Source organism: Antechinus flavipes, chromosome 1, assembly GCF_016432865.1.
Source record: "Antechinus flavipes isolate AdamAnt ecotype Samford, QLD, Australia chromosome 1, AdamAnt_v2, whole genome shotgun sequence".
Taxonomy (NCBI): Eukaryota; Metazoa; Chordata; class Mammalia; order Dasyuromorphia; family Dasyuridae; genus Antechinus; species Antechinus flavipes.
Genome location: NC_067398.1, coordinates 343,094,729 through 343,120,747, shown reverse-complemented (window position 1 = coordinate 343,120,747; position 26,019 = coordinate 343,094,729). Strand labels below are relative to the sequence as shown.

The following is a 26,019-nucleotide window of genomic DNA, read 5'->3' as shown; positions in this document are numbered from 1 at the left end:
CCAAGGGGGAAAAAAAAGGATAAAGTTGAGGATTGGGGCCTGAAGAGACCCACTATCACTCTTGAAGCTGAGGCTCTTTGCAGATACCAGATGCACCTGGCTTTTTAATATTCAACAATTCTCCATCTACATTTGTATATATGTACATAGAAAGGGCATGTTCTAGCCATGCTGGAAACTGATAGCCCAATTGCCCTACGACTAGCCACTGGAAGGCTCAGTCCCAAGGTCCCTTTTTGCTCTTCCCCCAGTTCCATTCCTGTGAACTGTTCTCCACTGCCCTCAGACCAAGAAGGGCGAGAGACAGTATTCCTCTCTGAGCCAAAGCTGAGACTTTCTGTGGTCAGAAAAGCCCATTTTTTTTGGCTAGTACAGCAGTCTTGAGCAGCTCCTGCTCCCTGAAGGCACAAAGGCAGAGAGGAGGCTTTCAAGCTAGCCCAAAACACTGTCATTGAATGCCAGGCAGACTACAGCCTTCTGGTGTCCACCATATTCCCTCTTGATCTCTCCTGTATCCACACACCACAGCCGTGCTAAATTGTCAGACGAGGCTGCAGATAAGAGGAAAAGAGGTCCTATTACTGGAAGGTTCTTCCCAAATGGAACTAGGGTACTGCTCTGTCCCTTCCCTGTCTTCCTTGCCCCCATTGAATGTGCCTGTCCTTGGGACCATGGACACCTCTGCCAGTAAAGGTATTAGTACAATCCTGACCCCAAAACCCACACTCCCCTGACAGAGACTGACCAGCAGTACAGACCCCAGGCCGGATAGGCTTTATTTATTTACTAAGGTCAATACTAGGATTTGGAAGCTTAGCTCTGGGACACCACAATCCTTATCTCTGGCTGTTCCCATTGTAAGCTAAGCAAGTTGTGCTTAGACTTAGAAAAGTCTAAAGGACATGGGATCAAGGCCCCAAGGAGTACCCTGATACAGAAGCTCACCTGTCACAATGTACTGAGAGTCTCCAGAAAAGGCACAGTCCCACATCCAGCCTCTCGAAGTCTCACCAGGATTATTGCTCTTGATGCTCAATTCAGTCATCAAAGAGAAATTTGAGGTCCTCCAGATTTTGCATGTTTGGTCTGCTGAGCAGGTGGCCAGGAGCCTATAGGAAAGGGAGAACTCCTAAGTCTGTGCTCTGCCAATGGACCCATCCAAAAACACCAGGCCTTCCCTTTGGGGCCACCTTGTAGGACTCGCCCCAGTTCAGCTGTCTTCACTGGACTGCATGCCCTATGCTGACAGCAATGGTATCAAACAGAAATGGGAGCCACTAAAGCCTACATAAGGCTCCCTGGGCCTCAGATTGACTTAGAAAATGACACATTAACATTGCCATGTTCTACTGTACATTTTGTTAAACATTTCCCAACTGCTTTTTAATGGTCTGGCACATGGGAACGTAGGTTCCTCAGGCTGCCTGTTTGACTCCTGTTCTAGATGACAAAGAGGGTATGAGATAAGGAAGAGAGGGGAAATCTGATGGGGAAAAGGACCAATGGCCACACGCTCCCTGTGACATGGTCTCAAGGAATCCCTGAAACCCAGGAGCTCAGCCTGGAAGGACTGTACTTCTATGAAGACAGGGTTACCCACACACTATATAACTACATATTCCCCTACTGAAATAACTGACATTTCCATTGGTTTCAAAAATGCTTTTTCCCCAACCTTGTAAAGTAGGTAGTGTAGATACAAAGAGCCACATTTTACAGATTTTGTAACTGTGGCTTGGAGAATTTAAATGACCAAGGCTCATGGGAGGCGAAGCCAGGCCATAAGGTTGAGAGCTTGCCTATACCTAGTCTCCAGCTCCTGCTCCCGAGAGAGCGCTCTCCCAGGTGAGTTAATGAAAGGGGAAAGGATAAACATTCATGGAATTTCAGGCACCTCCTGCTCAATGCACACATTTTTTCTAAAAGACAGATAATCATCTAGCTTCCACTTGAATACAGTGAAAAGAAACTCACTATATTTTAATGCAGCCACAATAGACAGGCATTTCTTCCTTGTGATGAGCTCAAATTCATCTCCCTAAAACTCCTTGGAACCTCACAAAATAAGTATAAAGTCCCTTCCTTACAACAGCCATTCAGATAATTGAAAACAGCAATTACATGTCCTCTTGTTTTTTTTTTTAAGCTACATACTCCCACTTTCTAAGGCATAAGTCTGTCTTATCCTGGTAATTCTCCTCTGGTCACATTCCAGTTTATCCATATCCCTCCTGAAATATGGCATCCCACCCTGAACACCTGGACACGGTCTCATCAGGGACTTCAATAGGACTATGAGTTCCCTCCTTTGGGATAACTCCATTTCTATCACTGCTGCCTTACTTTTAGCCAAATCAGCCTACTGACTCACACTGAGCTTAAAATCACTATGCACTAGCTGACCATGTCTTTCCATGACACATTTGTGAATCCTAATTAAGCACAAGATCACTTTTGCTCTCATTACTTTTCAACCCTCCTTGATTCTGCCCATCATGACCCTTTGACATTCTGCTTCTGTTACCCCTCCCTGGACTATGGACTATTAGACTTAATGAGCATGCATGCAATCTATGTCTTCCTCTACAACACTGATAAAACTGACCAAGGACAGAACCTTGTGGCGTGCCCTGACAGATATCCCAGCAGGTAGACACTATTCATGGGATTATAGGATTTTGAGTTGGAAGGGATTAGCTCAAATTTATGAAATTCTAGACAGCCTTGAATGATGGTCTTTAGTAAAGGCTATTTACAAATCTCAAAGGAGCCATAAAAATATTAGTTGAGCTATGAGTTGTTTGTGGAAGATCTATTTAAGCTGACTCTAGAAAACAAAGTCCAGTTGTTTGGCCAGGTCACACAGCTAATTACTACTTAAGCCAGGGCTTAACCCGATTCTCCCGATTGCAGTCTCTGTTTTTTCCTCTGTGCCATATGGTTCTGCCCCAAGTGGAAGCTATTTCTCCCTGCTATCAGATCTCTGTGTGGTACCTGGCATATCCTGCTTTGCACTGTCTTTATTAACATGCACTTGAGCTCCAGTGAATAAAGGTACTTAATAAGATAAAATAGTTCCTGGGCCTAGTCACTCAGTGGACTATGATGGCCTCTTACTGCAGTACCCTTTGAATTAGGCTTCTGCCCCCCAGGATCCTGCAAAAGACGCCTTGCTGAGAAGCGAGGCCTGTGTTTACTGGGCCTCGGCCCAGTTCCTAGCGGGCCTGCTCTGCACTCACGTGGAGTCCGGGCTGAACCGACACTGCAGGGCATATCTCGTATGAGCTGGAATTTTGGTTTTGGGAATTAGCTGAGTCACTTCTTCCCCAATGCCTCCAGTCAAGTTCCAAACGTAACAGTTTCCCTACAAAGTCAAAGAGAGGTGGAGTGAAAATTCTGAAGTAACTTTCCTCCCCAGACTTGAAGGTTTGAGTGCGTGGAGCTCTGCCCCAAGTCAAGTATTCTATGGGGGGACTGACTGTCAACACCTGAGCAGGAAGAACGGAAAAGGCCAGGGCTGACTCAGCCCCAGGCTGTGTGGCACTGAAGCTCAGGTGCCACTTCTAAAAGGTGCGCCCACAAGGAAAGCCTCCGGGAAGCAGGCCCGCGGGACCAAGTGGGTAGGCCGGGGATGGGAGTGCTGGCTGGAAAGCTCTAAGAAAAACGGGCAGTCATTCCAGACTAAGAGCATGCAAATTCACTGGCAGAGTCCTCAGTAAGAAGTCTCTCAGAGGAGCCCGCAGACCCGGCAGGAATGGCCAGCAGGGCTCCGGAGATGTCTCCTTTTCCAGCTGAAAGAGCTTGGGGTCTTCCCCCAAACATAAGTAACCTTAAGACTGGGCCCACAGAGAAGGGTAGCTATGCAGGCAGTAGGCAGGGCAGAGGTGAGGTCCTAAGGGGGAACAACCAAAGGGTTCTTACTGTACTATTGACAGCTGCCATGTAACTGGCGTCAGGGTCGATGTGAACTGAATTCACAGAGACCTCAGGCTCAGGAATCAGCTGCTCGTTGTGGTCAGTTTTTAGGTCCCAGATGTGGATAGCGCCGCTCTGGTCACCCACAATCAGTTCGGCCTGCATGGATGGTAGGGTCAGTCTCTGATGCTCCCCACAAGTCACCTGAAGGTAGACCTCTGGCCTCCCATTCTCAAACCCCAGCGGGGGGGGAGGGGGGAAGAGGGGAGGGGGGAACGCTTCTGACATCTAAGGGGCTGAATCACTGGACTGGACTTTGCTGCCCAGGCACAGGGCATCGGCTTGCACTTCAGCCTGATTTTTGGTGCTGCTTTAACTGTTTGATGCAGTTTTCTGACCCTAACATATTGCCATGGCCCCAGAATGGGGGCTTGGTAGCCTTGGATCTCCCCTTGTATCCCCCCTTTTACTCTCCTTTACTTTATGATGTCCCCAAAAGGAAAATATGAATCAAGAGTTGGAAGTCACAAAAAGGGAAAAGCAGCAGACCTGCTCAGCATGACTGCCACATTCCACTCGGTCCCAGTCATTCCTATTCAGCCACATACTTGATAATCTGACCCCAAGAAGCAGGCACAGAAGAATGAACACCCACCGCCTGTCTCCTCAGAAATGCTCCCTGTCACTTTCCCCTGCCTAGAAACTCACATCCCCACAAAGCTCATTCCCCCAAACCTCCAGACACCAGCCCATTGCAGGCAAGCTCGCCAGGCCCAGAGAGAGCTCACTTGTGGTGGCTGCCATGGACAGAGGAGGTTCCTGGCTAAGGTACAGGCAGGAAGCAAGCAGACAGGAAAGCAGGTTACCTGGTTGGGGTGCAGACACACACAGTTTATGGGTGCATTCACTTGGAAAATTCGCTGGCACTGGAGATTTCGTGACCTGGCATCAAACACAAACTCACATTGGTGCTTGGGGCAGTGCCGATGTACCAACTTACCTTGGAGCTGAGAGTCTCCCCAACTGTTTCCCTGAGTGGCCATAAAACCGAGCTGCCTGGGAGCAACCAGCAGCCCCAGAAGGCCTGTCATGGGGGAACTGGGTTGTGGGAGTGTGGCAGCCCCCTGCTAAGCTGCATTTCCGGGTCTGACACTGGAGGAACAGTGGTTTCTTGCTTCAGTCTATAGGATCTAAGCAGGTAGGCTCTGAACAAAACTGAGACCCAGGGAAAATCTGCAGAACGTCTTCCTCAGATTCCTGGGACAAGGGCTGTGCTGGGTTTGCCCCTTGTTCCTGATTTCCCACCTCGTATCCTTACACCAGGCTTTTCCCCTCACCCCCCGGTCCCTGGCTTGGCACCTAAGGTCCCAGATCCTGGCCATGCTGTCTTCTCCGCCCGTGTACATCCAGCGGCCATCCTCGTGGAAGCCCACCGAGGTGATGTTCTTGCTCACTCCATCATAGTTGATAACAGGGTTGGGGTTATTGGAATTGAGATCATACATCCGAATGTGCTGGTAACCTGAAGATACAAGTGCGGTCTTACTAGTTGCTTTTCCCCGCCTGGGGGGTGGGGTGGGGGGGGGCGCAAGGCAGAGCTCTCTCCAGGAATCATGGTGGGCAAGAGAGATGAATCCCTGAAGACAAATGGCTGACAGCGTGATCTGCCTAGGCTGGGGCCCCCACCAACGGCCTTGCCTCATGGCCTCACCCAGAAAAGAGAGCAAAAACTAAGACACATCCTCAGGAGCTTTGGGACTTGAGGTGAGGTCACTGATTCCCCAGGGACCTTCCCTCTGCTGCCCCAGAGCATCCCGACTTCCCCCCCTTACCACATTAAGAGGAATCAGCATGAAAAAAAGATCTGCCGTGCCCAGTGACTGGCCAGCAGTGGCAAGAACAGGACTCGGCAGGCGGCTGAGTTTCCTGCAAGAACTTCTTGGCACTGATATCTCCTTCCTGCCCATCTCAGGAGTGGAACCAGTGACAAAACTCTGAAATGCCCAGCTCCCTAAACCTTGGGTGGGACTGCTTCGTGTTACAGCCCACTGCCCGCCTGTACTGTGCCAACACTGTGCCTGAAACAAGCCTTTTAGGCTGATTGTGTTAGGGTTTGCAGAGCCTGTCACTCTGGTGGGAACCCGCAGGGTCCTGGCTGAGAGGGGACTGGTCTGTCCTAGTGCCGATCCAGGATACTCCCTCATCCCATCCGGCCAGCCGATACCTGCAGCGGCAATCATGCTTCTGTCTGGGGTGATCTCCAGGGCATTCACTTGCTAGGGGATTAGGTTAAGGTGACCAAGGATAGGTGGGAGCAGAACAAAAGATGCTATCATAAAACTTCTGGCACTCTGACTGCTCATTAAGCTGCAGAAAGCCAGGCTATGACAAGACACATGGCTGGAAGCCCCGTGGGCAGAAGCCTCAGGCCTGGACAGGTGGGGAGGCAGAACAGGAAGAGGCACAGACGCACACAAAAACATCCACAAGATAAGCTTCTCATGGCTCCAGGCAGCAAGGCCAACCAGTTTAGCCTGGCATTGGAGGCCCCCTAGCCCTAATCCCATCTGCAAATACTCTCCCTCCTCCTGCTCCCCTCCCACCCCTCCATCTTTACCCACCCTCTTCCAATTATTGTAAAGCTCACCCATCTCACAAGAGGCAATGCAGAGTAGAAAGAGGGTTGGATAGAGACAATACTTAGCACAGCCCTTGGTACACAGTGGTGCTCAATAAAGCTTTACTGACTGAATGACACTAACTCCATTCTAGTATTGCCTCTGCCATTAACTTTTCCTCCTTGGGCCTCGGCTTCTTTCTCTGAAAAGCAGAGGGTTGGACAGCAGGATTTCCTAGGACCCTCAAACAAAGTAAAGCTTAGAGGGCCACAGATTTAGAGCTGGAAGGCCTCTCTCATGTCATTAAGTCCAACTGCTTCATTTTTATAAATGAGGAAATTGAGGCACAGAGAGGTAAGTGGCTAAGTCTCACAGCTCACAAATGTCTAGACAAGTTTCAATGTCATGTCCGCCTGACTGTAGCTCCCTCAATCACACACTGGTCTTATAGCGAGTACTCCCTGAGCTAGGAAAGGTACTTGTTTGGCCTCCCCATCCCACTAGCTGATCTGGCTCCAGAGTCCAGCTCCGGAGTTCGCAGCGGTCCCTATTCCACAGGCCAGGCCGGAGCCCCTCCACCTGGAAAGGTAACCCACGCCAAAGGATACTGAGTCTTGGTGCTGTACTGTGCGGGTACATATTCCACTGTGGGCCTGCCAGAAGCGGACGGTGTGGTCGTAGCCGGCCGTGGCAAGGATGACAGGGTCACTGCCCACAGTGCCCTGGGAGGTGTTCATGATCAGGCCCCTTAAAAGAGAAGCTTGTGGAAGGTGAGCTCCCACTGGAGAGAGCTCTGGAGCTGAAGGGATAGAGCTCACGCAGGAGATTACTAAATGCGCCTGAAGGTGAGTGACTTAACTGATTGCTGTCTTGGTTTCCTCATCTGTAAAACGGAGATAAAAATAATCATAATACCTCACAGAGAAGTGAGGAAACTCTGAAACAATCTATCAGTGTTAGTTATTATTAGTCATATCTACACTGACTGATCTTCTCCCACTGTTAAATTCTCATGTTCGTAATGTTGATTATTATCTACAACTCATCCCTCTTTCATCTTTCATATCTGATCAGTTAAAAAAATTCCATCAATTTGACTTCTGCAATACCTCTGCATCCCTTGCCTGCTATCTGTTCCACTGTCAACACTGGTACAGGCTTCATTAGTAGTGCCCACCAGAACACTGCCACAGGCCTTCATCAAATCCACTCTCTTCCCTCTCCAATTTAACCCAAACTGCCAGCTATTTTTTTCATAAAGATTAAGTCACTTGTAATGGCAAAAATAATTTTTACTTTTTATTCTGTACTTAACAAATATAAAAATAAAATGAACATTTCCATATATGTGTATATATGTATATATATGATACATGGAAATAGTACGCACACAAATACACACACTATAGTATATAGAAGATGAAACAAATCTCCATTATATAGTTTGTTTTTCCTTTAAAGTATATGATAAATCTGACATGTAACTTTCTAAGCAATACTGCTTGTCTGTAATTCCTTCTGTTTTTCCTTATTCTCTACTGTGCTTTTTCCCCCCAGTATCCATAAAGGTTTATTTCATTATTAGTACTGTCAACAATCAGATATATTTAAATGATATTTAGGTGACTGCACTACTTACAGCATTGATGACTGGATAGTTAACCAATCTAATCAGAAACTAGCAAGTAACTATCTAAACATTTAAAATATAACTTTATTTGGATCATTCCTTCTTTAAATCATTCACTTTGGGGGGGAAAAAGCCTGCTGGTAACATTGTAAATATATTTCACAGTCAAATCCTTTTTGCTTTTAACAGCTCTTTTTGTAGTAAAGAACTGAAAAATTAGTAGCTGCCTATCAATTGGGGAATGAATGAATAAGTTATGGCATATGAAAGTAATGGAATATTATTGTTCTATAAAAAATGATGAACAGGCTGATTTTAGAAAGGCCTGGACAGATTAACTGGAACTGATGCTAAGCAAAACAAACAGAATCAGGAAAACACTGAACACAATAGCAGCAAGATTGTGTGATGATCAACTATGACAGACTTGGTTCTTTTCAGACATTTCAATGATCCAAGACAATCCCAATATACTTTGGATGGAAAATGCCATTTGCATCCAGAGAGAGAACTATGGAGATTGAATGTAAATCAATATATGCTATGTTCACTTTTTTTTCCCTTCTATTTTTTTTCTCTCATAGTTTTTCCCTTTTGTTGGATTTTTTTCTCCCAACATGAGTCAAAAGGAAATGTTTAAAAAAAAAAAAAAAAGGAATGTACATATATAACCAAATATATCTATATATCTATCTCTATATATTGTTTTTTATATTTAACTGGGGAAAATAGAAAAAAATAAAATAACAAATCTGCTTTCCCTCCTCCACAGGTTTTTTTCAGTTGCACTAAGGCTCTGACTCTAAGGTAAGACGCAGTCTCAACAGTAAATGGTCTTTCTTTCTATCCAAGGCAAAAAGCGTACGCTTCACACAAGGTCTCATGTTCTGTCTGAGTATAGCCAACTTCAATTAAACTAAAATCAGTGCCTTATTCAGAAACAGAAGCAATGGGATCCATCTGATATTAGCTATAATGCCAAAGTGAGTACAAGAAGAACATGATGTCCAAGAGGGGTTTATAGAAGTATTACTTTCCAATGAATTTTGTGGTTGTTGCATTGTTTCAGTCATGACTGATTCTTTATGACCCCATTTGGGGTTTTCTTAGCAAAGATACAGAGTAGTTTACTATTTTCTTCTCCAGCTCATTTTACAGATGAGGAAACTGAGGCAAACAGGATTAAATGACTTGCCCAGTTAGAAGATGTCTTCCTGACTTCAGGTCCACCGCTCTATCCGCTGAACCCCTTGGATGCCTATTTCTGATAAACAGAATCTCCAAATTCTGTTTCATCACTGACATTAGTGTGAAGCTGGAAGGATCTAGGCATGTAATCCCCTGCAAAGTTATTCCTAGTCAACTTTGATTTAGCACTTTTAAAGGTCATCTGGTGACCAATAAGCCAGTTTAAATAGTTAAAAAACAGCTGACCTGGGATTTACTGGTCTTGTTAAACCAAAGTTAATGTCTCAGCCAAATTTTATTTGTTGCTGTTTGCAAGTAAACTCTATTAAACTGCTTTTCTTTCCTGAGTTTAATGAGAAGCGAGGGTCAGATGTCAACTTCAAACCTTGGTAAATCTGATCTGCTATGAAGATTTTAGTTCTAAGGGTTTTTGCCATAATTTACTCAGCCATTCTTCAACTGATGGGCATTTACTCAGTTTCCAGTTCCTTGCCACTACAAAAAGGGCTGCCACAAACATTTTTGCACATGTGGGTCCCTTTCCCTTCTTTATGATCTCTTTGGGATACAGGCCCAGGAGAAATACTGCTGGATCAAAGAGTATGCACAGTTTGATAGTCCTTTGGACATAGTTCCATCTTGCTCTCTAGAATGGTTGGATCAATTCACAATCCCACCAACAAATGTATTAGTGTCAATGACCCTCTTTTTTTTTTTTTGACAACCCTATTCCTAACCTTCCTTTCCCAGGCAGCCCACTCCTTAGGGGCAGGGGGTGGGGGAGGGCAAGGGAAGGGAGAGGCAGAGAGGGAGGCAGGAGAAAGAATGGACAAAACAAAACTCCGGTTAACAAATGTCTATGTTAAACAAAACGAAGTCCTACATTGGTTAGATTCAAAAATGTATCTCATTCCGCATTTTGAGAACATCAACTCTCTGTCCAGAGATGCATAACTTGTTTCAGCATTGGTAATGTGAACTGTTTTCAGTGAGAAGCATTAAGTCTTTCAAAGTTATTTTCTTCAAAATATTATTATTATATAGCTTGTTCCTTGCTTCTGATCATTTTATTCAATATCAGTTCATGTGAGTCTTCCTAAGTTTCTCTGACATCTCTTTTGCTATTTCTTATGACATAATATTCTATTATATTCACATATCATAATTTATATAACTAGTTTTCAATTCATGGGCATCCCCTTAGTTTCCTATTCTTTGTCACCCCCCCCCAAAAAAAAAGAGCTGCTACAAATATTTTTGTACATATGGGCCCCTTTCCTCTTTCCTTGATTTCTTTGGGATATAGGCCTAAGAGTGTTATTGCTATTGATGTTAATGTGTATGCACAGTTTAGTGGCTTTTGGAGCACAGCTCCAAATTGTTTTCCAGAACAGCTAGATCAATTCACAGTTCTACTAACAGTGCATTAATGTGCCTGTTTTCCCATAGCTTCTCCAAGAACTGCCATTTTCCTCTTTTCCAACTCTGCCAATTTTTTTTTTTACACACTGTTGTTGATAGCTTCAATTTCTTCCTTTTGAAAACTGCCCACTCGTATTTGACAATTTATCTACTACAAAAAGACTTTTGGTCTTACAAATTTGAACGAATTCTTTGTGTATCTTGGGCATGAGATCTTGCTAAATACAGTTTATATTTTAGCCTAGCATTCAAGGCTCTCTGCAATATGATGGCATCTGACCTCCTCTGATAAACATTACTCTTCTCCAAACACTCTGAAATGAACTTATGTACCCATTGTCCACATCCTCAATTCCCTCATCTTTTTGTCTTTGTTCATATTTCTACTATGCTGGGATTATCTTTCCCTTCTTTCTTCTTATCCATTCTTTAAAATACTATTCAAATAACATAGCTATATCCTCCTGATCAGTAACAGTTTTCCTTCTCAGAACTCATACTGCATTTTGTTTCACCATTCTCTAAGGCACTATATTAAGACTATCTTTATGTCTCATCCCCCTACTGACTGTTGGTTATTCAAATTTTGTTGTATCTCACACTTAATCAAAGTTTATTGCATGAAGGAATCTGCAGATCCCTTGGCATCTACTGTTGCTAGGGGAACAGGGAGGGGAATGTGAGGGGAAAAGCTCTTCATCTGATAGCATCAAGTTTCCCTCTCATCATTATACGTGACCCAGGAAGGTACACAGATGGCACATGGTTCCACCCTTGAAAGTGGCAATCACTGAAACTCTTAGCTTTATAACAGCAATAGTGTCTCATTTATCTTTGTCCCACAGCATCCAATATAGTGTTCTGTGCATACTGATTACTTCCAAGACTCACGATTTCATTTGTGTGTATGCATAGAATAAACATCCTATGCATCAGCAGACAGCCTTAGTGAGTTGTTGTGGTCAAAAATATTCATTAGATTCAATCCAATAAACACTCATGAAATGCCTACTATATTTAAGTTCTTCTGTTAGAGCTAGGAATACAAAGACAAAAAGCAAACCAGTCCCTGCCTTCAAGAAATTTACATTCTACTAGAGTGGTGTGTGAGGGAGCAATATGAGGGAGAAAGCACCTACACTTGGGAGAATGAGAGACAATTTTGCAGAGAAGGGAACACCTAAGGTGGGCTCTGAAGGAAGACTGGGATTCTGAAAGATATGGATGGAAGAAAGGTTCCATTCAACCAGCACAAAGACATAGAGAAATGAAGAACCTGCTTTGCCTGGGATGGCAAATGCATGACCAGGAGTAATATGCAATAAGACTGGAAACGTTGGTTAGTCGGATCATGAAGAGCCTTCGCTGGGAGTTTGTGACAAAAGGGGAATGCCAAAGTCAGGCCTCTGCCTTAGAAAGACCAGCTTGGTAACTGTGGGAAGAAGGAGTATTCAGAGCAGAAGCTAGACTCAGGAAGACCAGCTAGGAGGTTACTGCAATAGCCCAGGCAGGAATGACCAACTGGCGCACAGCAGTTGACAACACAAGAGAAGGCCTAGAGGTAAAATTAAAAGGATCATTGGATCACAGCTTTAGAACAAGAGGGACTTCAAAAGCAAGCCTTACAGATGAGGGCATCAGGACCCCTGGTGGGTGGATAAGTGACTTGTCCAGGTTGGCAGATGAGTAAGTGAGCATCAGAGATGAGATCTGGAATCTCTGATTCCAGAGCCAGGGTGCTTTCCACTGCAAAGCCAGCGCTCTCATAAATCAGCCACAGCTTAGAATGCAGTGTGAAGAAGAGGAACAAGAACTTGGGACCAGGAGTAGAGGGAACCCTAGCAAGAAAAAGGGAAGTTCAAACTACCAAAGGATACTCAAGACTTACATAAACACAATTACAAAACACTCTGAAAAAATAAAAAGCAACTTAAATAGCTGGGAGAGATATTCAGTGTTGATGGTTGGGCCACATCAATATGGTATCATTAATATACTACCTAAATGAACTTGCATAATTAGAATTACATCAAATTACCAAGGAATTTTGAAGTCAAGAAGTTCTGAGTTTAAATCCTGCCTTGGACACTTAGCGGCTATGTAACTGTGTAGGTAATTTAACAGTTATCTCCTATGTAGAATAGGAATGATAATAGCATCTTTCTCAAAGGTTATAAGGAGTTTCAAATAAGATAATGTATATGAAGTACTGTGCAAATTTTACATCACTGTATAAATGTTAGCTATGGTTATTATTATTACTACTACCTAGGGAAACAATTCCCTAATTCACAAAAAAAACCTCAAACCAAACTAAACAAACAAACAAAAAAAACAAACACAAAACTGGAAGATAGCTTGGCAGAAATAAGGTTTACATCTCAAATCACATTGATGACCAAATGGATATATAACTTGATGTTAAAGATCATGTTATAATTTAAAAAAACCAAAACAGATCAAATACCTTTCACAGCACTAAAAGAAAAATTCTTAACCAAACTGATCACAAAAGATAAAATTTTCATTACACAAAATTAAACTGTTTTTGAGCCAACAAAATCAAAGTGTCTAGGATGAGAAAGAAAGCTATCAAATTGGGTAAACAAACCAAAACTTTGCATCAAATAGTTCTCATTAGAATCTCATATCTAAGATATATAAGGAACTAATACAAATGTGTTAAGGTCAAGAACGCCTTCATAATTAATAAGTAGCTAAAGGACAAAGTTCTCAAAAGAACTGCAAACTTAATAACCACCTGAAAGATTACTCCAAATTACTACTAATAAGAGAAATGCACATTGAAACAACTCTGAAATTTCATCTTATTGGTAAGCTGGCAGAGATGACAAGATGGGAACAGTTAATCCTGGGAGGGGCTGTGGGAAGCCAGGAACACTATTATATTGTTGAAAGGGCTACAAATTGGTCCAATCACACTGAAAAGAAATTTGGAATTATTCTAAGAATGTGAATAATGTATGCACCCATTTAGCCAAAGAGCCTACTTCTGGGCATATATCCTAAGGTCACAGAGAGAGAAGAAGGGAACCATATGCACCAAAATATTTAGAGAATCACATTTTATGGTAGAAAAGAATTGGAAATCAATAGTCACTGACTGGAAAAGGGCTAAACAAATGGTTACATGAATGTAACAGTATATTATTATACCCAAGAAAGTATGGGGAGACATATAAACTGAGGTGAAGTGAAAAAAGGAGAAGCAGGAAAACAACATAGACAATAACTACAACAAGGCAAATGAAAAGAATAACAAAACAACTGAAACTGAATGCTGTGAAATTCTAACAATCAAGCTTGGCCCCAAAGAAGAAATACAATAAAGAATCTCTCTTTATTCTTAGCAAAGGCAGCAGGTTATGGGTATAGAATACTACAAATAATGCCAGACTGTTTCAATATGCTTGTTAATTTTGCTAGAAATTTTTCCCCCTCTTTTTATCCTTTGTTATATCTCTCTAGGACAGGGAGAGGGAAGTGATCCATGGAGAAATATAGGTGGTATAAAAACAAAATATACCAATTATTGTTTATTTAAAAGAAAATGAATCCAATGAAGCTGTAAGCTGGGTAATCATAATGACCCAAATTTGACCAAGTGAAGAAGAAATGAGAAAAATCACTTCTCTGCATAGGTTGAACAACATGAGTATGGTATTTGACTCAGATGCTGTGATGGTGAATTGACTTTTTTCTTCCTTTTTTATTTTTTAGTTACAAAGGTATAGGAATACTGGGGAAGGATGTACTTAGAAATAAAGCTCATATAGAAACAAAAGGTGATACGGGGAATTTTTTTTTAAAGAAATAAAGAGGTTTAGAAGAAAAGTGTAATTAGGAGAAGGAAGATAATCAATTCTGCTTTGGACATATAAAATATGTCAGCAGGACAGTTATTTGCAAGTGGATAACAGATAGCTAGAACAGAGTTCAAAAGAGATATCAGAGTTAAATATTTACACTGAGAAGGGAGTAGGTGGGGCTAGCAATGCCAAAAAATACAGAAGTCAAATAGAATTAATACTGAGAGAAAGCCATCATATTTGACAGTTAAGAGATCACTGATAAACTTGGGAATAATAGTTTCAGTAACAGGTTGGTTGGTAAACAGAAGGTAAAGAACTGAAAAAGGAGTAGAAATGAGGAAATTAGTGCAAATGTCTTTTTCTAGTTTATATTTAAAAGGAGGAGATGCAGAATGAAAGCTTGAGGTGTGGCATTTTTCATGCTTTTAAGTATGAGAAAAATGACTATTTTTGTGAAAAGCGAGAAAGGAGCCAATATTTAGGAGACTGACAAGGAGAAAGAAGGGGCGAGTTACCATACCAGAAGAGACAAGGAGAGATGGATATAAATAGAAAAACTGGCCTTTGCAAAGTTAAGGGTTCTACCTTCATAAGACACTAGAGCAAAGGAGAGAATGGGAGGAAATAAGGTAGAGGGATCTGCTGATATAACACAGGGAAGAAGCTCGTGGGGCTTCCTCAAATACAAATTCCTATTTGGCACTCAGAAATCTTCACATGAGAGTTTCAGCTCCTTTTTCCATACCCTCTATGACCAGTTGCCCCTTCTCACACAAGACAGCCCACCTCTGTCATCTGTGCCTTTACATGGGCTATTCCCTTCTCATCTCTACCTCTTCGAATTCCTAGCTTCCATGTAAGCTTAGTCAAGGATCTCCTATAACATGAAGCTTTACCCACAACCCTCTTGTGTTTCTTGCCTCCTCCAGTAAATTACCTTGGATTTATTTTGCACATATTTTAAATCCACATATATGTATATATGACATTAGCTTCAATCAAATTGAAATCAAATTGCCCTTGAATTCAAAGGCTAGAATTATTTCATTTTGTTTTTGTATACCTCTCCATAATCTGATACCTGAGATAAATTATATGCTAAATAAAATATAATTAAGTGATAAGGAAGACAGGCAGATATTTTTTTCTGCAAACTAGGAACTAGACTCCTCTTCTGAAAGGACAAGAGAAAAGGTATAAGGAGTGTTGAAAAAATTATTATAATGATTTTCATAATTATCAATATGATATATGTAATAAACATGCTAATAATCTAGATTAATCAGATTTTCCCAGCATTCTCTGATTTGGGATTCAAAATCTTACAATGCAGTTTGAATAATTGCTCAATTTTTGGGGATGCATGTTAAGTGAAGTGAACTGAAGATTGCAAAGTCTTTTACTGCCACAGAACTCTGGTCCTGCCTCCTACTAAGTAATGACCCTTGGGATTTGAAACAATCGTTAAAAAATTGTTTCTAGAAGACTGGAGAATACCCATGTTGTCCTGCACTCATGGGCTTTTCCTGGGAAACCATAGGCCCTAAAAAATGATTGCATTATAATCCATCTTTCTTCTCTCTTCCCACTTATAATTTGAGTATAAAATCTCTGTCTTTCCTATAACAGGTGGAGGTCTCCTGCCCCACAGAACTTCCAGTTTGCAAACTGTCTCCCTCACTCTGAAAGATTAATTAAACTGCTACTTCATCTCTAAAACTTGTCTCAAGGCCTGCTAGTTACAGTAGAGACCAATACAGTTAAAATTCTATAAACAGGAGTTTAAGGGGGAAAGAGAAAGTTTGGGACAGCTTCAATGGGGAATGCAATCTCCCATTAGTCAAGGAAAAATAAAAAGATTCCTATTCAGCAGTGAGGGCCTAATGGAGATTGGGTAACATAAATTTGCCATAGACTCAGGTGGTAGTTGTATAATTTCCTCTGACATTTAAGCAGCAAGTTAAACAAAAATGACACAGGATAGTGGGGATAACCCATGGCTGAAGTTTGTCAAGTCAGAAGAGGCAAGAAGACAAAGAATTCAAATAGAAAAGAATGAACAGCTGAACTAGCTAACTATAGTCAAGACCTCGGAAGCAGCCATCAAGGGAAAGCACTGTTGGAGGGACAAAAGAATAGGGAGAGGTAAAGAGGTTCAGAGGTTACTGTGAAGGCAAAGAACAGATTTCAGAGGACTAAAGGAAAACCAGGGATAATGTAATAGGAAATTATCACCAGAGAAAGGAATGTATGAGCAGCCGTTCATGAGTAAAGATTAGTTTGAGAGAATGGTTATGCAGGTGAGTGCTGGAAGTGAGTGAAAGAGGCCAGTGAGTCTGATGAGATACCAACATGTTTATTGAAGTACCCATGTACAGGGAAAAGGCTTGAGAAAGGAGAATCAGTTGGAGCCTAGTAAATGCATGCAGCAAGGGTCTGGACCAAGCGATATAGATGGGTTAAATAAACCACAAAGGAAGAACATTTGCCAAGTAAGGGAAGTAGATACCCAGCACTAAGAAGTGAGAACTATCTCTACACTTCCTTGTGCTCCATTCTGTTAGGGTACACAGGAGAAGCATTCAGGAGAGAGAGCTCACCAAAGCTCTAAACACCTGCCCTCTGGGAATAGGGCTTCCAAGATGATGGGCAATAAGCAAGAGGAAAGGTCTAGGGTGAATCGAACTTTGTAGTGATGGCTATAAATGGAGAACAGAGGACAAGCACCAGGAAAGGGGTGGGTTGAAGTGAATGAAATAGAGGTAGGGAAGGGAGTTTTTGCTTGAGCAAATAATGGTTTTGGTTTTGGAGAGGAAGAGATGGAAGTTTGCTGGACAATGGAAGGAGGAAGCAATAGCTAGATAGAGCTTCCAAACTCTAGCTAAATATGATTACAAAGGACAGCATCTGACTCTTCTCAGTCTTCTGGGAAGCAAGGCTTTAAGAAGGAAAAGAGATCAAGTTAGGTATCTGGGTCAGTAAATAATTGGTGACTGAATCCTCAGGTGAGCTCACACTTGGTGCTAGTTCCTTTGCAACACTCCAAGATGACAGATGATGAAGATCCAGAAGATAATTTGCTTGTGAACAACATACTTGCTTCCTGTTTGACCTATTGTCTGTGGCCCTGATAGTCTGAGGTCGGGACTTTAAGTGTATGGTGCTTCAGAGTTCTAAAGAAGTATTGTTTTTTCAGATGAAGCAAGAGAGAGGTTCTTTATACAAGGATGTATTCAGATCTAAGTGACCTGTTGTGATAGTGTGATAGAGCAATGAAAACATATCCTCCTTAATGGGAAAGCTGCCTCAAATACCCAAAGGTGACTTTCTGCTCTAAAAGCCCATAATCCAAGATTGACATCAAAGCACTTAATGGAAGGGAAGTACAAAATCTGGTTAAGAACAACTGAACTCTGCCAATGGCAGCCTGTTCACAGACAAGGAAAGTGACATACTACCTTTGCTTAGGTTTGGTCACTTAAAAAACAAACTCAGCACCCACAGAAGGAAGGATAAGAAATGAAGTGAGGTGAAAAATCACAAACAAAATCTGCCATGAGATGGTCAACTTCACTTATATTTATTAAATGCTTATTATGTACAGAAAACTGTGCTAGGTACTAAGGATGAAAAGATATGAGATAGTCTCTGCTCCTAAGAGGTTTATATTCTAAAGTGATTAAAAAGTACACAAAAATAAGTAAAAGGTCATTTGAGAAGAAGAGAGAGCACTCTTAATAGCTGGGAGAATGAAGAAAAGCTTCTCAGGAAACAAGGCAAGTAAGCTGAACCTTGCAGGATTGTGATAATGAGAGTGGAGAAAAGAATCCATTCCAGATACCGGAAAATAATCTGTGCAAAAATATGTAGATGTGAGATGCAATGCTATAAATTAGTCCAATTTGACTCAAACCAGTCCAAGTTGGCTCAAAGATGGATTATGTTAATAAATGTAATGTTTAATAAATCTAGTTGGAGCTTGACTGCAGAGGGCTTTAAAGATTAGGCTGAACAGTTTCTATATTATCCCAAAGTCAATAGGGAGCCTTAGAAGATTTGTGAACCCAGGAGATGATCAGATCTATGCCTCAGACAGCTATATGGACTATGAACTGGGAGGGAAGAGACTGTTGGTGGGGAGACCAATTAGGAGGCAGATACAATAATTCAGATAAAAGGTGATGAACTAAGGTTGTGGCCCCCTGAGCAGAGGAAAAGAGATGAATATGAAATATGAAATGATATGGACGTTAATTGACAAGCTTAGCAATTCATCAGCTATATTGGTTGAGAAGAATCAAGAATGTCTCAAAGGATATGAACCTAATTGACTGGAAAGCTGATGCCTTAACAAAAGGTATGGTGTTTAGGTGCTTGATGATTAGAGGGCAAAGGTGCTTTTCTCAGTTGTTGTGGTAAAACATGATGAAATGGGCTCCTCATTGAAGGAAAAATCCAAATCTAAGATACCTGCTGGGAATGTGTGGATGACTGAAAGCAAACACATCCTCCTTACTGGAAAAGCTCTCAAATACCTCTAAGGGGGCTAGCTAATTGGTGTCCCTTTGGACATGTTGAATTGACATCAAAAGAGATGATCAACAGATAATTGGTAACACAAGACTAGAATTAAGAGGAGGGTTAGGACTAGATATATAAATCTGGAAATGCTCTGTTTTGAGGGATACATGGAACCAATGAGATCATCAAAATAGGTCCAAAATAGGTCCACCACACTGAAGTGCTGCTTCACTTATATAGATGAAATAGGTAGGATGATCCAGTGAAGAAAATTGACAAAGGCAGGTAGGTAAGAAGAGAAAAAGTCAAGAAAAATGTCATGGAAACCAAGAAAAGAAAGTGTGTGGAAGAGTAGGTAGCTGACTGTATCAAAAACTGCAGAGAGGTCAAACAAGATGGGGATTCAGAAAATGCCATGGCAATAAACGATGAGGAAATCAACTAGTTCAAGAGCAATTTCAGCAGAGGGTAGATTGAGAAGCCAGACCACAAGTGGCTGGCAAGTGAGGAAGGAGGTGAAAAAGTTGGGGGGGGGGGGAAATCAAAGAAGGTTTTTCAAGGACGGGGACGACATAGGCATGTATATGGCCTTGGAGAATGTGGGGGCAGCCTATGTCATACTTATGTATCAGAGGAGAAGTTAAGAAGGCCTTACACAATCCCTCATTTGTAAATTGAAGGTGTTGAATAAGATGGCCTCTCTAATAAGGGTTGTACCACCTTCAGCAGTCTCCCATGGTCTCTATCTAGGCTTTTCAGGTTCTCCACAATTTATCGTTGAGTTCCTCTTACATAATCACTCCTCACAGAAACAGAAACATCCCAATGCCCGTACCCAAGCAAGTTAGACTGGTTTCTCTTAAATAAAGGTCCTGAGACTGAGGAGGACTTCAGGCTTTGGGATGGGAGTGGGAAATGAATGTACTCAGTGGGTGGAGTGGAAATTTGTGACACGCCTGTGAACTTTCCTGAGTCCACTACTCCTAAATGTAAAGAAACCTGAGGAGCAAAGCCAAGACACACACAGATTACCCATTTCAGTTCCTTTGCTAGGGAATCTGTTCATTCTCAACAGAGCACTATAAATACATACTGATGTTGCTAAATGTGGACAATGATTAGAAATTTTTCCAAGTAGCACAGAAAAAGAGAAGAAAAATAACACAGGACAGGTGGAAGGGGTCAAAGAAAACAAAAGAACTAAAAAGGTTAGAACAGCCAAAATTCCTGGTGCAAAGAAGAAATACTTAACAAGAGCATGCAGCCTTGCAAATTCTGAAATTAACCATTTTAAACGCGCATACACACACATATACACACAACATGGGGAGACTTTACAGATAACGTTATTGATGAAAAACGCAAAGTGGGGGACAGTGAGAGCACTGAGCTTCTCAGTAAAAGAGAAGTAAAACAATGAGTTTCATAATCTGTCTTTAGAGAAACAGAAAATCCTTTTAAGATAACTGTAAACTACATAAAGTACTTGGGAGTATACCTGCCAAGACACACCCAGGAACTATAATATAAACACAATTACAAAGCACTTTTCACACAAAGTCCAATTTGAACTGGAAAAATATTAACTGCTCATGGGTAGGCCAAGCCAATATAATAAAATTACAATTCTACTTAATTTACTTATCCCGTGGCATACCAATGAAATTACCAAAAAATAAAAAATTTATTTTATAGCACTAGAAAAATCATAATGAAATTCATCTGGAAGAATAAAAGGTCAAGAATATCAAGGGAATTAGTGAAAACAAATATGAAAGAAGGTTGCCTGCCCATACCAGATCCCAGACTATATTATAAAGTAGCAAACACCAAAACTATCTAGCACTGGCAAAGAAACAGAGTGGTGGATTGGTGGAATATTGTTACATAAAACTTAGTAGTAAATGACTATAGCAATCTATTGCTTGATAAACCCAAAGACCAGCTTTTGGGACAAGAATTCATTATATGACAAAAACTGCTGGGAAAAATAAATATAGACCAACTTCTTACTTTATATCTATCAAGGGAATCAAAATATAACATAAAGGATTAGACCATACACAAATTAGGAGAGCAAGGAAAAGTTTACCTGTCAAATCTATGGAGAAGGGAAGAATTTATGACCCAACAAAAGATAAAAGATCATTACAGAATGTAAAATGGGAAATTTTAATTATATTAAATTTAAAAGGTTATTCACAAACAAAACTAATGCAACCAAGATTAGAAGAAAAGCAAAAAGCTGAGAAACAATTTTTACAGCAAATGTCTCTGATAAAGGCCTCATTTCTTAAATACAGAGATATCTGAGTCGAATTTATTAGAATGCACGTCATTTCCCAATTGATAAATGGTCAAAGGGAATGCACAGGCAGTTTTTCAAATAAAGAAATCAAAGCTCTATATAGTCACATGAAAAAAATTCTCTTAAATCACTACTGATTAGAGAAATGCAAATTAAAACAACTCTGTAGCATGGCTTCATGCCAATTAGATTGGCTAATATGACAAAAAAGGAAAATAATAAAAGTTGAAGGGGATATGGGAAAATTGGGACACTAAAGCACTCTTAATAGAGTTGTAAACTGACCCAATGATTCTGGAGAACTATTTATAACTGTGCATATCCTTTGTTCCAGCAATATTACTCCAGATCCTGTATTCCAAAGAGTTTTAAAAAAAGAAAAAAGTGAAAAGGATCCTATTGTGCAAAAATATTTTTAGCAGTTCTTTTTATAGTGGCAAAGAATTGAAAACTAAGAAGATGCTCATCAATTGGGGAATGGTGGAACAGTATGTGATATATGATTGTAATACTAAACTACTGTCTATAAAAAATGATGAATGGGTAGATTAAAAAAAAAAAAAACTTGGAAGATATATGAACTGATACAAAACGAAGTGAGCAGAACAAGGAGAACATTGTACATAGCAACAGTACTGTACAATGAGTAACTCTGAATGATTTAGCCATTCTCAACAATAAAATGATCCAAGACAATTCCAAAGGATTCATGATGAAAAATGCTAGCCTTCTCCAAAGAACTGATGGTGTCTGTGCAGATCAAGACATAGTATTTTTCACCTTGTGTATTACTTCGTATTTTTTTTTCCTTTGAGACTGTCTTTTTTCACAAAATGACTAATATGGTTGTATGTTTTACATGGCAGAACATATATATTCTATATCAACTGCTTAGTGTTTCACAGAAGGAGGAGGTGAGTAAGAAAGGAGAAAATTTGGAACTCAAAATTATTTAGGAAAAAAAGAATGTTAAAAATTGTCTTTACGTATAATTTTGGAAAAATTAAATATTTTTTAAAATAATCTCTTTAGTGGACTTAAGTTATAATGAATAAAGCCAAAGAAAGGCCTTTACTAAATATGTTTCTTTATATGCATATATGCAAATATACACACATATGTGTGTGTATATGTATATACACACATATACATAAATATACTATAATGCCTTTTATTCTTGACATTTCACTGTTCTGTACAAGGCTGATTTTTTTTAAACTGACAAAATCTAATAAACATGATGAGGAAATGCATCATGCTTACGGATGAAAGAGACTTAATTAAATATGAAATTAAATAAAAATGAAATCATTAGATGTGCTAAAAAGACCATGGCTTCCTCACTGACTGAGTACAAAACAGTCAGGAAGAACTTCAGGTGTTCTCTGATATCTCACTGGTGGAAAATGATTGACAATTTAAATAAGAATTTTCATTCACTTCAATCAATTAGAGTTGTCTTCAATGCATAATTTTGTTGACTATCCTGCAGCTATGAAGGACAGGGACAGACACCTACTCTGTGTAAATATTGTGCTAAGTGCTTTTTTCAAATATCATCTAGTTTAACCTCCCAACAAAGCTGGGAGGTAGGTATTTATTATCTTCATTTTATAGTTGAGGAACTGAGGAAATCAGAAATTAAGTGACTACTCTAGTGTCGCAAAGACAGCATCTGAGACCGTATTTGAAGGATCTGACTTCAGACCCAGCTTTCTTTTTAAAAAATTTTCATCATTTTTTTTAAACTAAAGCTTTTTATTTTCAAAATATATACATGGATAGTTTTCAACATTCATTCTTACAAAATCCTATGTTCTAAATTTTTTCCTCTCTTCTACCCATTCCCCTCTCCTAGATGGCAAATAATCCAATATATGTTAAACATGTGCAATTCTTCTATACATATTTCCACAGTTATCATGCTGCACAAGAAAAGCCAGATCAAAAAGGAGAAAAATGAGAAAGAAAACAAAATGCAAGCAAACAGCAACAAAAAGACTGAAAATTCTATGTTGTGATCCACACTCAGTTTCTACAATCCTCTCTCTGGGGGCAGATGGCTCTCTCCATCACAAGATCATTGGAAATCATTTCATTGTTGGAGAGAGCAACGTCCATCAGAATTGATCATCATATAATCTTGCTGTTGTGTGTACAACGATCTCCTGGTTCTTTTGGATCAAAGGCTATGCCCAGTTTGATAGCCCTTTGGGCATAGTTCCAAATTACTCTCCACAATTTCACCAACATTGTAATAGTGTCCAGTTTTCCCAAAGCCCTCCAACTTTTTTTCTAATTTGCTTATAATGTCACTCTTTATGTCATGAACCCATTTCAACCTTATCTTGCTAGACAGTGTTAGGTGTGGATCGATGCCTAGTTTCTGCCACACTAATTTCCAATTTTCCCAGCAGTTTTTCAGACCCAGCTTTCTATTCCTTTTACCAATTGCTGAAAGAGCTGAGTATTCTTTTCTTTCTGTTTTTTTTTTAAATAACTTTTTATTGATAGAACCCATGCCAGGGTAATTTTTTACAGCATTATCCCTTGCATTCACTTCTGTTCCGATTTTTCCCCTCCTTCCCTCCACTCCTCCCCCAGATGACAAGCAATCCTTTACATGTTAAATAGGTTACAGTATATCCTAGATACAATATATGTGTGCAGAACCAAACAGTTCTCTTGTTGCACAGGGAGAATTGAATTCAGAAGGTAAAAATAACCCGGGAAGAAAAACAAAAATGCAAGCAGTTTGTATTCATTTCCCAGTGTTCTTTCTTTGGGTGTAGCTGCTTCTGCCCATCTTTGATCTGAATTAACTCTCTTTATCGAAGAGATCCACTTCCATCAGAATACATCCTCAAACAGTATCATTGTTGAGGTATATAATGATCTCCTGGTTCTGCTCATTTCACTTAGCACAGTTCATGTAAGTCTCGCCAGTCCACTCTGTATTCATCCTGCTGGTCATTCCTTACAGAACAATAATATTCCATAACGTTCATATACCCCACAATTTTGAGTATTCTTTTCTTAATCTCCACAGCACTTAGCTTAGCATGCAGTAGGTGCCTAATTTTTGTTAACTGACCATCCCATTTTGTTTCAATATTAAATCTGAATTACCCGAGTTGGGCAGGGCCTAGAACATTCCTCTTCACATACATTCGGCTTCGTTTATATTGATCTACCAGCTATTTCTCCAAAATGACAGTCTATCTCCAGCGTCCAAGTTTAGAGAGACTGTTACCTATTCCTGTCAACACACTCTCTTCTCATCTCCATGTGAATCTTTAATCTCCCACCAGTGGCCAAATCTCGGGTGAAAACTGCGTTTAAAGGGGCTAGATATGGAACGACAAGCAGTTCTCATACATCAAGCCTTTCCACCTAGTGCTCTATGCTCCCTAACTCTAAGAAAGCAGAATGATGTCTCTGATGTCAACACTGAAGAAAGTCCAACAGAGTATTAAGCACCTCCTGGATGCAACACGTTCCGCTAAATGCTGTGCTTACAGCCATCCATTCCAACAAGCATCCGTTAAGCTTCTGCACTGTGCAAAGGGCTGTGCCTGTATCTACATAAAATGGTCCAGGTCCTGCCTTCAGAGGCCCTAAAATTAGGTTTTTATCGTAGTTTTTAGGGATACCAACTAAAACAAGTGTTCACGTGCATATAGCTTTGCTGAATGAGTGAGGCTTTTCCTGAAGCACCTCTTCTGGCTTTTAGGAGCCCAGGTTACAGAAGGTGGGACCCCTCTCAAAAGAGAAAGAGGATGTGCTCTTTTCACGCGCCCAGAGCACAAGAGACTAAGAAAAGAGGGACCTCGCCTGTCAGTCCTGCAGCCCACATTCGGGCCACGAGGGGGCAGCCACCACATGCCACGCCAGGGAGTGGCGCAGAAATGAGAAGCGCAGGCGCGCGGCGTGAGGGAGGGGAGGGGACCGTGAAGCTATGGAGAGGGAAAGCCGCTGTGTTAAGTCTCCGCCAACGCCGCCAGCATGGCGCATGCTCAGCTTAGCCGTGAGCCGGCGGGGGTTTTTAGGATCGGAAGTCACCTTAGGCTCTGTCCCAACCCGAGTCCGTGGAGTTGCGCCGACTCCCCAAACCTTCCCCCCCGCCCCCGCCCTATACGCCGCTCAGTCTGCCTCCCGAGCCCCCGGCCACAGGGACCCAGGCACCGTACCTCACTCACACAAGAATCCCCACTCCACCGGGGCTCAGGACGGCTGGGAGAGTCGGAACGAATCGATGAGTAGCGAACCAGAGCATAGAGTCATCGATTGGATTCTTTTCGCCCTAGGGCGAAACCATTGAGAAAGGAGGGGAAGGGAACATGGATGAGTCCATTATTCTGCGTTTGGGGGGAAACCATTTGTTTTCTTAGAAACCCTTGGGGCTTTGCATTTCATTGGCATAGTGAAAAAGAGGGCAGTTATCCAGTCCTCAGGCCCAATCTAATTACCTTTTCTCAGTCCTCAGCCTTCTCGACCTTTCTGACAGAGCTGACCACCCTCTCCTAGACGACTATACACCTCCCTGAGAGTTTGTGGAGCTGCTTGCCCTTGGTTTTCCTTCCA

General features: G+C 41.2%; 1 protein-coding gene across 1 annotated transcript; it reads right to left on the bottom strand.

The window, feature by feature from the left end:
• Positions 1 to 73: 73 nt before the first annotated feature.
• On the bottom strand, positions 74 to 25,738 carry MLST8 (MTOR associated protein, LST8 homolog). The gene is made up of 9 exons (XM_051969524.1): positions 25,626 to 25,738; positions 7,142 to 7,416; positions 6,140 to 6,191; positions 5,275 to 5,437; positions 4,782 to 4,857; positions 3,922 to 4,074; positions 3,240 to 3,364; positions 946 to 1,109; positions 74 to 551 (listed from the first exon to the last, which is right to left on the bottom strand). Exons 2-9 carry the CDS (start codon positions 7,268 to 7,270, stop codon positions 433 to 435), a joined length of 981 nt encoding a protein of 326 aa, XP_051825484.1. The 5' UTR covers positions 7,271 to 7,416; positions 25,626 to 25,738; the 3' UTR covers positions 74 to 432.
• Positions 25,739 to 26,019: the final 281 nt, after the last annotated feature.

Bases quoted from the DNA above. Each gene is read 5' to 3' on its own strand.
- MLST8 (XM_051969524.1), bottom strand. From the start codon at position 7,270: ATGAACACCTCCCAGGGCACTGTGGGCAGTGACCCTGTCATCCTTGCC. The intron at 6,192-7,141 runs GTATCCTTTGGC...CTAATCCCCTAG, and splicing joins CAGTACAGCACCAAGACTCA to CAAGTGAATGCCCTGGAGAT. The intron at 1,110-3,239 runs GTGAGTGCAGAG...CCTTTCCTATAG, and splicing joins CGGTTCAGCCCGGACTCCAC to GCTCCTGGCCACCTGCTCAG.